We start from the raw sequence: 14,626 nt of genomic DNA on the forward strand, positions 1-14,626 counted from the left end.
ACTAACACCTGGTCACCTATTTTAAACTGTCGAACTCTGGTGTTCCGATTGTAATATTTTTCTTGGGTCAACTGGGATCTTCCCAGGTTGGTTTGTGCCAGCTCTCTCATCCTAGTTAAATTATCCTGGAGTTCAATCACATAGTCTGTTAGGGTGGCAGGATCCTCTTGACTTTCCCATTCTTCTTTGGCAATATCCAGTATTGTTTTCGGTTGATGTCCAAACAATAATTCAAAGGGTGAAAAACCTGTTGAAGATTGTGGAGTATCCCTTAATACCATTAGGACCCACGGTACTGCTCTGTCCCAATTCTTTCTGGTAGGTGCCGTTACCTTCTTAAGCATTAGCTTAATGGTCTTGTTATAACGCTCTACTAAACCATCGGTTTGTGGATGGTAAACCGACGTACGGATTTGCTTTATTTGAAGCTGTTGACATACTCTTCTCATCACTCCTGATACAAAATTTCGACCTTGATCCGTTACTATTTCTGATGGTATTCCTACCCTGGCAAAGAATGGAATCAATTGGTTGCATACTTGGATGGTACTTGTTCCTCTCATTGGAAACGCTTCTGGATATCTTGTAGCGTAGTCCACCACTACTAATAGATATTGGTATCCATGACTACTGGGTTCCAGTGGTCCTACTATATCCATGCCAATCCTGAAGAATGGTTCTTTGATTAATGGCATAGGTATTAATGGGGCACGTCTTGGTTTGTTTGGGTTTGATTTTTGGCATGTGGAGCATTCATCACAGTACTTTGCCACTTCTTATAAACCCTTGGCTAGTAAAACCACTTCAAGATTTTCTCTAGGGTTTTCTCTCTGGCCATGTGACCGCCTGTCTGGTCATCATGAGCCATCCCCAGGATGGACTTTCTGAAACTCAGTGGTACTAGAAGTTGCTCCATCTCCTGTTCATCGGGCTTTCTGGTAACCCGGTATAGAAGTCCCTGCTGTACTTTAAACCTCAGATAACTGCTTGTACTTTCTGGGTCTTTCATTGCTTGCTCGAGGACATGCCTTAAGGATGGGTCAGTTAGTGTTTCACTTCTAAAAGAAACTCTTTTATCTTCAGAAATCCAATCTACGAGTCCACTGAAACTCTCCACCGATCTCCGTTTCTCTTCTCTCACCTCTCTTCTGGTTTTCCTGGGTTTTCTCTCACTATTCCCTTCAATATCAGTTTCTGAGAAAGGAACTCTTCTTAACCATTCCTTTTCTCTAACACAGTCATCAAAGTTGGGCAGGTCAGTCCCTATTAACACAGGAGCAGGTATATGAGGCATGATGGCTACCTCCATTGGTGTGTGAACCCTTTTAACCTCTATGTTTACTTCCTTGCAAGGGTAGGAGTTTACATCCCCATGCACACATTTCACCAAAATATTGTGCTTCCCTTTTTTTCCCAAGACACTTACTTCTGGTCTGATGGCGGTTTGCTCGCTTCCACTGTCGACCAGGCCTTGTCGGGGTACACCGTCCACTCGAACTTCCACTGTATAGGGCTCTCTTCTCCTTCTAAACTCAGGGTTCTGTATACAACCAATCTCCATAGGTTCTGGTTTGTTCTTCCTTGGGCAAAATCGGGCGATATGCCCCCACTCCCCACAATCATAACACTGGGGTTGCCTGCTGGAGATGGGCCATGTCGAACCTCTTGGATCCATCTTGGTTGGCTTTACATCTCCCGAATTTGTGGGTCGAGGAAGTAAAGGTTTATTTCCTCCTTCTACAGGATTTATCCTGGCTCCACCTGCTTTTTGGAATGCTGTGGCAATGTCTATGGCTTCAGTGAGAGTGGGTCGATGGTGTTGTCGGACCCATCTTTGCATTTTGCTTGGAAGCGCATCCACAAACTGCTCTAACTTCACTTTGTCCATGATTTCAGGTATAGTGCAGTTGGCTGGTTTTAACCATTTTTCGGTTAAGTCGTGTACCCGATAGTACAGTTGCCTCGGAGTTTCCCCATTGCAGAGTTTGGTTTCCCAAAGCTTCTGACGATATGCCTCCTCATCCACCTCCATCCTTTATAGGATGGTTCTTTTTATGTCCGCGTAACTTGTGTCTCCGTTAGGGTTTGCCACCTGGTAAGCCCCTTGCATTGACCCTGTTAGCAAAGGAGCTATGAAGTGCCCCCATTTCTCCACCGGCCACTGGGAGTTTCTAGCGACCCGTTCGAAATTCGTAAAGAAATAACCTGGATCCTCACCAGCCTGGAATTTCTGTAGAATGTTGGAAGGGGCCGGCGTCATGCCTCTATGAGCGACCACAGCTTCTGTCACTTTCTTCAGGGCATCCTGGGAGGCAGCTTGCAACTGTAGGGCTTGTTGTATGGCTTGTCGATCCGCCTGGGCTTGATGTCCCTGCACCTGTACCAGTTGCGGAAGCTGTTGCTGTCCTTCTGCTAAGGCCTTGATGATATTCTCCATACCGTGTTTCAGGATCCCACAGCTGCCACCAAATTTGTGACAATGAAACAGGTAGGCGGCTTGATGAAAATTAAAAATGGGTCTTTATTCAGACTATTTCAAAAAGGATAAAAGAAAATAAGCTTTAATCAAAATTTTCTGCAGTGTCCGTTCTCTGTGCTTATGCTTCTTCTTTGATCCTTGCAGGGGATCTGGTAAGGACTTCTGGCAAGGCTTCTCCTCCTAGTCCTCATACGCCCACCAGCCTTCGGCAGCTCCTGATGTCCTATCTGGTTCGATCTGCAACAAAACCAAGAATGAACACCCTCTCGCCTTCCAGGGTTGTCTTTATATAGGCAGAGTTTAACAGGCCAATCAGTGTTCACTTCCTCCTCTATTCTATATAAACTCTCCCAAGCCCCACCCCCTTTTCCCTTGAGGCATTGCAAGCTGTCTTCGACATCGACCTACACCCGCTCCCTGTTCCAGTCATCTCTGACTAGGTGAGATCTTAGTTCCTTCCTGGAAGGGTTTTGATGGGTCTCTAGGAGTCTCGTGTTTTTGTCCTGCTCTATTATGTTGTCGCAACGCTGTCTTTCATAATCCATGGCTCTGCGTTTCTCAGTTGGGTTACAACTGCTGAGTACCCGCAGGTTTCCCATGCCGCGGCAGCCCCGCCTTTCCCTGCTCGCGGTTCCTTGACTTCTCTGCCGGCTGTCATAGTCGAACGTCGGCACCTCTTCTAATTCACATGAGTGCGACAATCTGACTCTCGTGTCTCCGCCCGAAGGTTCCATGACTTTCAAACCGCCGCCAGAATCGAACGTCGGCGTCTCTGCTACTTCGCAGAAAGGCTGCGTTCTGACTCTTTTGGGCCCGTCCTGGAGTTCCATATTACAAGTCTCCGTCTGTGCTTTGGCTGGGTTAGATGTCTCCTGACCCCACCATTCCCCAATCGGGTGGGTTTCTGGGTCTCGGGCCCCTCTGTGGTATAACTGACCCTCTTGACTGTTACAATCGTGAAATCCAAAATCCAGATTCTGAATGCTTTAGGGTTAAAGGGAAATAAATATAAATGTTATGTTGGCAATCAGTTTCTGGAATTTAAATACCTGGGCAGTACGATATATTCTAAGAGGAAACAACAGATCATTTATAAATCTATTCGAGCCTCTTTTATGTCGGCAGCTATCCAGGTGCGGCAAATTGACTTTAAATATGGGCATTTTTCAATCATCCTGTTGTTAAGGTTCTATTATGAAAAACTGGTCCCTAAACTGCTTTTTGGTTCTGAGATGCTGGAGCAGGGTATTTCCTGATCCAGATTAGAAGCTATACTGTAGAGGAAAACGCTCTTTTTGACAGGTTCAGTGCCAAAAGCTGCAATATGACACAAACTGGGTACGATTTCTCTCCAATCTTGAGTAGATTGGAAGTTATTGCATATTTAAGAGCGTATTCTGTCTCCGCCCAAAGCAACCACATTTGTGAAGTTGAAGGATGATTTCTGTCAGGCCTTGTGTAAAGTGCTGCAAGATTGGAAAGTAAACTATGATTCATTATTGTAAAGAATGAACTCATCCACATATGAATTGTGTCTGGCCCCAGGTAAAACTAAGCAAACATTATATAAAACAGATTGGACCATAAATAGGGAGACATTGGTGGTCATTACAACCCCGGCGGTAGCCGTGCTGGTAAAGACGGCAGGCTGTCGCCAGAGTTGTGCATTTTTTACTGGCGCCTGGCTTTCGGGAATTACCGGAGCATTACAGCCTCGGCCGTCACTGAAGCCAGGTGCCGTAAAAAGTAACTCCCCATTCCTGCACTGGCACTGTTGCACACAGTGCCGGTGCATTCGTCAAAGTCTGCAAGTGGGTGCCTTTCCACCCACCAAGTCGGACCTGGCGGGCTGAAAGGCACCCACCCACAGAATTCGGAGTATGCCGGTCCGGTAACAATTGTGCCGGTAGCTTACCGGCCCTGTTGCTACCGGACTGGCATACTCATAATGAGTCCATTGATGAATAAGCGCTTTTACGATCATTTCACTTGGGACAATAAGCCCTATAATGTTGTTGCCTTTTGTTTAGGTAGACATCCCTCTGGCGATTTTAGGAATAGTATTTTAAGACTTAAGTTAAATTTGTTTTTAGCGTATGATGTTCTAGGAGCGAGATCGGATATTGTAAAAGAGGAGAGATGATGTCGCTATTGTAAAGACAGGGTGGAAACGTTAAAACATCTATGTACGGATTGCCTATCTATTTTGGACATTCAGAAGTTAACATTTGCAAGATTTGTCCATTGTGTGGAGGGCATACAATCTATATGATTCTGGCTATGCATTTTAAAAGCCAATGAAATATCACTGTCTATTGCTGTAATTGAATTTTAAAGAGAGTTTTATGTGATGGTATATCTTGGTACATGTGATGGTATATCTTGATTGTTATTGTTAATGCTGCTATTTGTTTTTTGTTCTTTCTTGTTTTTTATGTCTGTGTATAAAAGTTTCTTTAAACTATATCACACTATAAATAAATAAATAAATAAAAAATATGCACGTATTGCATTCAACCTAGTCTAAAGCAAATTTCAACATGCCTCAATCTTCAGCTGAATCACAGATGGCGTACTCAAAATCATCTCTATGTCAATTCAAAGCAAACATAAACACAATTCCCCCCCTTTCACATGGCCGGAGACCCTAGGCAGCCCATCCACCCCAATGGATTCACTTAAAATGCTGAACATCATCCTTGAAAAGGATCTGTCCTTCCCTCCTCAAATACATGAAATTGCTCACAAAGCCAACTTCAAACAAGCCCTACTTCGTAAGACCGTGCCGTTCCTGGAAATGACAAAAAAAGTAACTGTCTACATGGTTCTTACCAACTTCCAAACACATTAACTTAAACCCATACAGAAATAAGCCTGGGAGGTGCTAGGACTTAAGACACAAAACCGTATATCACCAGCCTTGAAAGCAACACAGTGATTGGCTTTCAAGTTCGGAATCTTCCTCAGTCAATTTGCTCGACACACCAAAGCCGTCATACCAGGGTTCCCAAATATCTCAAAGCTCTACTCTACCCTTCCACACTCACCAGGAACCTGAGATAGGCAGGTGAGAACCTGTTGAAGAGCCCCAAGTCCAACAATATTTTTTTATTTTCAATATATTGTATGACTTTGGAAATCATCTTTGTGTAACCTATGAATGCATGTAGTTAGGATTGGTAGAGCAACATTGAACCTGAGTTGTTAAATTAGTTTTATAATTGGTATTCTATTCAATAATTTAATTTCAGTAGTGTTAAGTCATTGTTCTTGATACGTTTTGTCAGTTATGTAGATAACATTATTGTAAAGGTGTATCAATTCTCTGATAAAAAAAAGATTGCGGGCTGATTCAAACTTCTAGAATTTGAATATTGCAGAGTTGTTTGTATATGCTAGAGCTACTTAAATTGCAGTGAGTACAATACTTTCTTACATGGTCAAAATGTGAGGGAAATGATGCAACACATATGTTATGACGTCACTTCTGGAGGATTGGCCTATTACGATTGGATGTCCTCAAGTGTCGTTTAGTTTAGAAAAGATAGTGAAACTTGTAGCAGCTTATGATAACTGCATTCACATGGCATTCTGACTGGATCAAACACTATTATATTTGGATTTGGATTATTAGTGCGCCGAAAAATAATGGAATGGCAAGTAGTGATGACATAGTCCTCCGTATGTACGAGTGACAGGACACTCGTACATACGGAGGACTTCTTTGTACCAGGAGGGATTCATCCCTGTGAACTTCAGCACCTTTATGCATTATGCAGTGACTTATGAGCTATCTATATAGCCTGGATTCGATAAAGGCAGCTCTGCCGAAACACGTGTCATCCACAAAGGCTCTAACATCACAAAAATAAAAGGAATTTATTAATCATCACTACTTGCCATTCCATTATTTTTTGGCGCACTATCAAGGGATAGCTCAACACAACCATTATATATTGTCACAAACGGAGTGGAGGGACTCTAAGTCTCCGTAGTAGCTAAACCTGGTGCGACGCAAGATCTTTAACATCACCTCAACTTTCATGGACAAACCCTTTTTAATTTAACGGGGCGCGTAGGTACTGCAGCAGGTGTCATCACAAACAGTCCCTCACCAAGAATGTAATATTTGGATGTTAGTTCTAGTGGTGAAAAGGGTACATCGTCCATTAAAATGCCTTCTTTTTTTTAACTTACACCTTTGCTAACAAAATATTATGGTCAACCAATTCACAGAAGGATGGTACACATCTTCTATTTGACTTATTTACTTTACAGAGTTCCTAATAATTATATTATGGTGGAACCAGTTAAAGATCGTGGAGAAAATATCATGACCTTTTGAAAGTATGATGCTATATAGACCGACAAGTGATATTGGCTTTTGGAAAGTTTGGAGAATTTATCTGAATTCACCTATATTCCATGGGACATGAATCTTGATATTTTAAATTTCTGAGTGGTTAATGTGCTTGTGAAAAATACTACAATAAATACTTCTACATAACTAAGTATTGAGGTATATATTTTTTTCAGTTAAAAAGGCAAGAACATTATTATATTGAGTATTAACTGAATTTAGGATTCTGTGGATGTTCTAGCAAGACAGTCAGTCCGCTCCTGAAGAAGAGTACATTGAGGCATGAAATGTGGCGTTTGCTATCCGGAAATTATCTGAAGATTACAACAAGGACATAAACTGGTAATGGAAAATTGATTCTAAAACTTGGGTGGAAAGCTGTACAATAATTTCTTTGTATACGATTTATGCGATGAATAGGTATGTTGTATGATACGTTACGTACAATTTAATGAGGAATAAATGGATGCAATAGAAATATGATTGTGAAGAAAAATTGCTAAACTTTATTTTATTAAAATGTGTTCCATGAATATGAATGATAGATTGTTTATATAAATTACAAAGGGAGGTTTATTAAAATGTATAGAATTTTCAAAGAAGTATAAAAAGCAACAATTAACTTTCTCATGATACCGGTACTTGTTTGAGTTTGCAGGTTACCCCCCAGGAATCTGAGAGGAATTAAATAGATTCTGATTGTGCTACCTACCACCTTATGGATGCAATAGCCCTAGAAGAAATCTGTGCAAAACGTCAATTTCTCACAGTGTTGGCTTGTTGAAGCAATATGATATGCAACTTCTTTGTTTGCAAAAGGATGCCCCAGAGTTTATTTTGGTCTAAGTTCCTCAGTTATCCTCCTTTGCTGCATTCTGAGCCATACTCCCTGCAAATCTTGTCCAGCTTTAGTTGGAAGGCATTTAATTATGTTACTAAATTGTTTTATGGGTAACCATCTTTTTTTTAACAACCCAACCATCTAGTGAAAGCTAGATAAGGATATCAGAATGTGCGCCACCCCACACAATAATGTTGTATGTTCTGATTAAAACATATTAGCTACTACCTAATAGATGTATAATGGTTCATATAGACCCTTTGTCTCATTAATGTACATTTATTCAAATTTCAAGGATAAAGTCACATCCATTGAAGTTTTTTCAACTGAATTTATCCTCTAGGGAGAAAAGGATACATCCTATTTTATTGTATAGCCTTAAAAACCTTTGCAGGGTTCATTATCATGAGATATTGACCCGCTCACAAGTTATGACCATAGGCATCGCCCAAGCGATGAGAACATCTCACGGATTCTATAATGTTCTTTGCATATACAGGTAACACCAATATAGGTTTCGGAGTCGTGGTTGTACAGTACAAAAGTTTAATAGTGAGTAAAATAAACACTCAAACTGTAAGTAAACAAAATGTGCTTTGATTTTGTAATATTTGAAAAAAACAAGGGTGTCTTCATAAGGTAAGCACTTTAACTGCAAACTTGGTTGAACTGGAAAGGTTTTACGATAAGCATGAATTAGGCGTAGTGTAAAAAGAAATCGTTTCTCTATTAGAAAGTGGGAGCCTTTCGCCTGTTTAAACTTTCTCTTTGGTGTTAATGTTGATGTTAATGTTAAAGGACATTTGTACCGTGCACTATCACCACCGGAGTGGTCCCCTGGCGCTCTGGCGGCTCTGAAAAGGGGAAAGGGAGGGTGAGTTAGTGGGAGGAAGCTGGAAAAGTGCAAAAGAGCAGTGATGTGCTGTTGGCAGCCTCAGTCCGGTGGGTCCGTTGGCTGGCCCTGGGGTGTTTGTGGCCGGTAGTCGTTGTGTACTGTTGTGTGAGTCTATGTGCGTTTTGTGTTTTGTTGTTGCAATGTAGTGAAGTTTGTGCGGTTTGTTGTGCTGTAAGTTTGTGGTTGTGTTTGGTTTGGAGTTTGAGAGGTATGCAGAGGGGGAAATTGTTAGTGGATTGGTTAGTTGGCATTTCTGTCTCGAAGTGAGGTGCTGGGTTTGGGTAATCTCTCCAGAAGGGGTGTGGGGGCATTTATGCACCTGTGTCCTTATCTGGGCTTGTCCGGTATTCACAGTCTCTTTCACATCTGGCCTCCACTTCCATCAACTTCCTTCATAACCTTACCTGCCTTCCTTTTCCACTCATACGGCCAGTGTACCTGCTAAAGTCCACAACTCAGTTCGAGTGTGGTGATTGCTAACATGTAGAAAACTCTATAACAGTGTGGTACCTGGTAGCAATTATGGGGCGAGTTTGGACGTTGGCTGAATTGGCTGGGGTTGTTGATTCTGTCTTAATGGGTGTCGCTTGTGTTTTATTGAGTTGGCGTTACCTGTCTAGTTGTGGTGGGAGTTTCTTAGTCGGTTCTGGGTGTTGTCAGTGTCCTCTTGTCATTCTTTTACTTTCTGGTCTGGTAAATTGGATGTTGCAGTGGGGAAAAAGATCCTTCCAGAGAGGAAGTGTTTTGTTAAAGGAAATCATCCCCTGAAGTTGAATTCATGTTTCTGTGTTTACTCTTGAAGACAGAATATTCAGAATGCAGTCAATAACAGTAGTTATTGACTGCACTTGGACCATTCTGGTTGGCTGAGAAAAGGTTAATAATGTCTTTGATGTGCTAATAACAATTATTATGAAGGCTGACATCAAGGCTGTGCTCAATTTGCAGTCCAATGAAAAATGTAATAAAATGAGAATTTGCACATTTGATTACTGAGGTCAAATTGGTCAGAGCCAAAGGGCACATTTTGCAAGATAAGAATGACTTTGACCAATATTAGAAAGACTCAACTAATGTTCGATATTTTATATAATACCACAAAAAAGGGGACTCCTATTTATTTACTGTAGTGCTATAGTCACTGCAACTGTCATTCAGGATGCGCTACGAGTCAATAAAGGACATGCCAAGTGGACATGGTCGACCAGTTTCTCCGTCTAACAAGGGTAGTATCACTTACATCATGACCAGACATCAGTTTAATCTTATTTTCTAGTGTCAGCCAAGAATGTCTTCACTCTGCATTTGTAGTTCTGTCTTGTCATTTATCATTTAGGTGGAACACGAGAGACATTTGTCTAAAATCAATTCTATTCTTCAAACGATTCTTTCATAATTTAGACAAGTTGTAATATTACGGAAAACAGAGGTTTGTAAGAGGTCATTATTACCTTGTTTCATGCCCATTTTGTGCTTCATAATTTTAAAATGATGCGAGAACTGCCAGTAGTGCCGTGTTCTTAATCTCTGTTCGAGTCAAGAAAACATTTTTTTTTTTGTGCTTACAGTTCTAGAATGGGTTGTTAAGGCTATCAATAATTGTGATTTGGTTCACACTATACGGGTAGCATGTTAAGGGGAGTATCACAGAATTACACCTACCTCATATGTGATTCAATCACTATGAAAGCAGTCGCTTGACGCTGCAGTTGTGCAAGTGCCATTTTTATTTTGGTGCTCATATTATTTCATGATCACCAGCGCCATTGCGTGCTGTGATCATTATGGGTCATGTGCCTTGTAGTGGTGCCGTAATCTGGCAACCACTCAATCGTGTGGGGTGTACTCCATGCCCCGGAATAACCGGCACCATTTTATAAGTAGTCTGTCCTAGCTATGTTGACTAGTAAAGTTGACGCCAATGTCCTATGTGCTCAGTGTCATCTATATTTCTAAGCTGACTGCTAATATCCATGTAGTATCTTTGTGGATCCTTTTCGTCAAGCAGATCCTGGATTGTAAACCACAATAATAGGGCTGTCTCTTATTGTCTGTTCGTATATGAATTTACACTTCATGAAGAATTGCAAGAATACCCTGTGGCTAAAGCTGACACGGCATTTTAGGGGGAAAGAAAATGGATCTCCCGTTGCTTTATCCCTCCACAAGTGAATTGATTGAAGCTTGTTACAGTGTACAAGGAATTTGACGTGCAATCAAAACATTCACAGGGAGTGCTGCTGCTGGATGCCTGGTGTACAGTTAGACGCTTACGGGAAATTCAATCCTAGTTAGGTTCAGTCTTCTATTGCCTTTTCAGGTATACACAGTTTGAGGTTGATCCTGGAATCTTGGAGGCATTCTGACATATCTATCATTCTGAAGAATGTTTGCCAGCAAGACTTTCTGTATAAACCGATGGTGTTGCTTAATACAAATAGCAAGTTACTTTCCAAACTTTTTGACACTGGGCTTTCCAGGGTGATGTAAGATCTTGTGCAAACCAATGCCTGCTGAAAGAACATAAACACGGGATGATCCTTGCCATTGATTCCGATTATGTACAGGAATCCCAGCTTGTTCTGATCTTCCTTGATGCAGCAAAAGGATTTCATTATGTTATCTGGGATTTCATAGGGCTCCTTCTGAAGTAAAGCAATTTGCTGGAGAGCTTTGTCAGGTGTGTTACTCTTACTCAAATGCTAGGATAATTCTGGGTAGCCATTTCCTTTCCGGTGCCACCCCTGCCGTTGTTCTGTATATAGTGCCGCTGGAGGCCAGGATTAGAATGTCGCACCAAGTACAAGTCAGTCTTCTACACCAATCACTTGTTGATGTTTGCACCTGATCTAGCACAGATACTCTTGTAGCTTATTGAGCTTCTTGGGTGGTTTCCAGGCTACTTGCTGAAGATGAATAAAATGCAAATTACCATATGGAACAACCATGAGATGGTTAAATATTTAGGTGGTTAATTAGGTCATGATACCTTGTGGGACGATCATCATCACAAGGATTGCCAAGGAAAGTAGCACATTTTCTCTTCTGTGGTCCTGTCTTCCACAATGAGTGACTGGATCAACATTACTAATATGCAGGCATTACAGAGTTTTCTCTCCAGCACAGTTGCATGGTGTTAATTTAGTTGCTGATCCATTTACCATAGGTACATTGTACTCTCATTTGGTCCAGCAGTCCTGCGCTCTATTCTCTTCCTTGCCTTTCCTGTACCAGCCTCTGGTTATCTGGATGTTGGTGCTGTGGAGAGTTACCTATCCTTGTACTAGAGTAATCTTGGCAGTATGTTCTATACACATTTGCTATATGTTTAAACACCTATGTTACTGCTTCTCATTGCACAGTGACAGCACACAAAGTGCAGACCCCTTTGGCCCAGTCTGCATTTTATAAACCTGAGGCAATTTAACGTCTTTTTGATTATTCGTTTTTGAGGTGACACCAGGGCACTCTGTCCTTCCTTTATCTACCATTGTCTGCCATGTATTTCTCGAATTATTATCACCTCTCCCCCCTCCCTTGTGGCAGCTAACCAAGGTATCACAACATGGCAATTGCAACATATTTAGCTTTCTTCTTTCTTTGGCTTGACTTGAGTTGGGATTCACAGTCACTCCTTTGTCTTCTCCTATAACAAGTACGTAGAGATGCCATACCTTGATGGGGCAGGCATTGTGCTTCCCAGTGGGAGTTCTGACATGCGTTGTATGGTGAAGTAGCAGCAATGCTCTGCAGTGCTGGCATACATTTAATGGCACAGCGTCAGCAGCGCTGGCATGCCATTACTGGTACAGTATTTTTTAATTATTATTTTTTATTTTATTGTTTAAAGTGTGGACCTAGCTCGAGAGCAGCGCAGCGCTGTACAAGGTGTGGGTCGCTAGCGTTTGGGCTGCCATCTTTGAACTGTAGTGCAGTACTGTGAGGTGTGTTCTGTGCATCCACCTGGATTAGTCCAGGGTCAGGTGCTGTTGATAAAGCTACGTTTTGGGTGATTTGCAAAATTGGAGAATTGGGGGCAGAGGGCAGGCATCCCGAGTCAATACTGAAATTGACTTGCCAGTGTCAACTCTTTTCAGCAGTTCTGACATACATTTAATGGTACAGGGTCAGCACTTCTCAGCAGTGCTGGCATACATTTAATGGTACAGGGTGAGCACTTCTCAGCAGTGCTGGCATACATTTAATGGTACAGTGTCAGCACTTCCCAGCAGAGATGGGATGCCATTAATGGTATCGGAACTTCTAAGAAGTGCAGAAATACCTTTAAGGATACAATATCAGTACTTTTCAGCGGAACTTGCATACTTTTAATCGAACAATGCTAGCACTACTGAGCGAGATTGACACACGTGTATAGCAGTGGTGCTATATCTTTAATGAGAAAGTAACAGGCCATCATTGCACACATGCTATATTTTTTTAATACTTTTAATTGTCTGCAGGTCTGTAATACTTATATTGAGACGAGACCACCAATTCTTTGCAGAGCTACTTGCCATTTATTGAGGCATTAGCAGCCCTACTCTGCAGGGCTTCCATCCTTTCAATGGGATATTACAGTAGATTACTAGCAGATATAAGGTAAGTGTGCTGGTACTCTTTTTTTGTATAGCTCTTTGTTGGCTTTTCTCATCTGAACTACCAAACCTTTAGTTGAACCATTCTAGTAAATTTCAATACGGCTGCTATCATTTAAATGGGCTGGTGTCAGACTTTCTCTTTTTGGTGATACAGTACTACACTGTCAGAAGGCATGAGCCCTTACCAGCACAGCGGCAATCAATACATATGGACCAGCACTGTCACTGCTCAGCAGGGTCACACCCCATGCACTTATTAGCAGGAAGCAAGATAAACTAGACCTAATGTTTCTCAGAGTGCACCAATGGGAATGCTTCCTGGCCACCATAACTAAAAGACAATGGGCCTCATTACAACGCTGGCGGTCCGGTAACAACGGTGCCAGTAGGTTTACCGGCACCATTGTTACCGAACCGGCAGAGAACACGTTTGCGGGCCGGATGACCTCCCGCCCGCCAGGTTTGACCTGCCGGGCGGAAAGGCACCCACTCGCAGACGTTGACGGTAGCTACCGTCTTCTCCATTCCCATTGATTCCTATAGGACTTAAATGGAAATGGGGAGTAACTTTTTCCAACGCCTTGCTTCAGGAACTGCCGTGGCTGTAATGCCCCGGTGATTCCCCATTGTCAGGCATCAGAAAAAATTTGCCGGCAGCCTGCCGTTTTTACCAGTACAGCTACCGCCGGAGTTGTAATGAGGCCCAATGAATCCCAGTGAGTGGAGTCCAGGTTTCGGCTCGCCAGGGGTAGTGAAAGGAAAGACATGCATTGTGTGCCATAATGAACTCTGGTACTGACTCACCCAGCACGATAGCCAACATCTGGGTGGCCTTCTTCTCCTTCTGCTGGGAGATCCTGCCCTTGGCCCCAGATTTCAGTGGCATGCCCAGGGACTTTCCACCCATCTGGGCCCTCTGGAATGCAACGTTGGCTCTGGTGGGTTTGAACTTTAATGTTGCACTCCTGGCAGCGGCTGCTGCTGTGGTCTCCACTTCAGACAAGGCCCCAGCACTGCTGGGCAAGGCACAGGAGGCTGTGGGGGTGGTCAGCTGTAAACCGGGGTGCAGACCCCTCAGCTGGCTTCTACTCGGCCGGCTGAGGAATGGGAGCTGTTCCGAGATCTCTGGATGCACAGTGGCTTCTCTCACCATCATCTACAAGGGGACAAATGGGGAAAACAGTTGTGACCAGCCATCCTAGAGCATACAAGTAGTGTCTATCAATTTAACTGGATGGACAAACCCAATGACTGCTCTCTGAGATAAGATACCACCCTTCCACATCACTTCACACAACCTGAAATCAGATCCATAACTACCCTATTCTACCCCAATGAGCGTACCCTTCTCTGACCTAGTCTACCACGTCATGCTTTACTATGCCATACACTAACCAATTGTAACTTAACCAATAACACCATACCTTGTGTACAGATGCCTTTTACACAT

General features: G+C 42.5%; 1 protein-coding gene across 1 annotated transcript in view; it reads right to left on the reverse strand.

Annotated features, from left to right (window-relative positions):
- LOC138529875 (D(2)-like dopamine receptor) overlaps window positions 1-14,626 on the reverse strand; it is a 434,356-nt gene that overhangs the window by 20,473 nt on the left and 399,257 nt on the right. Inside the window, exon 7 of the mRNA XM_069640867.1 lies at window positions 13,981-14,332. Coding sequence (XP_069496968.1) covers window positions 13,981-14,332 — 352 coding nt within the window. The remainder of the gene's footprint in view (window positions 1-13,980; window positions 14,333-14,626) is intronic.

Source organism: Ambystoma mexicanum, chromosome 1q (genome assembly GCF_040938575.1).
Source record: "Ambystoma mexicanum isolate Mex_15411 chromosome 1q, UKY_AmexF1_1, whole genome shotgun sequence".
Taxonomy (NCBI): domain Eukaryota; kingdom Metazoa; phylum Chordata; class Amphibia; order Caudata; family Ambystomatidae; genus Ambystoma; species Ambystoma mexicanum.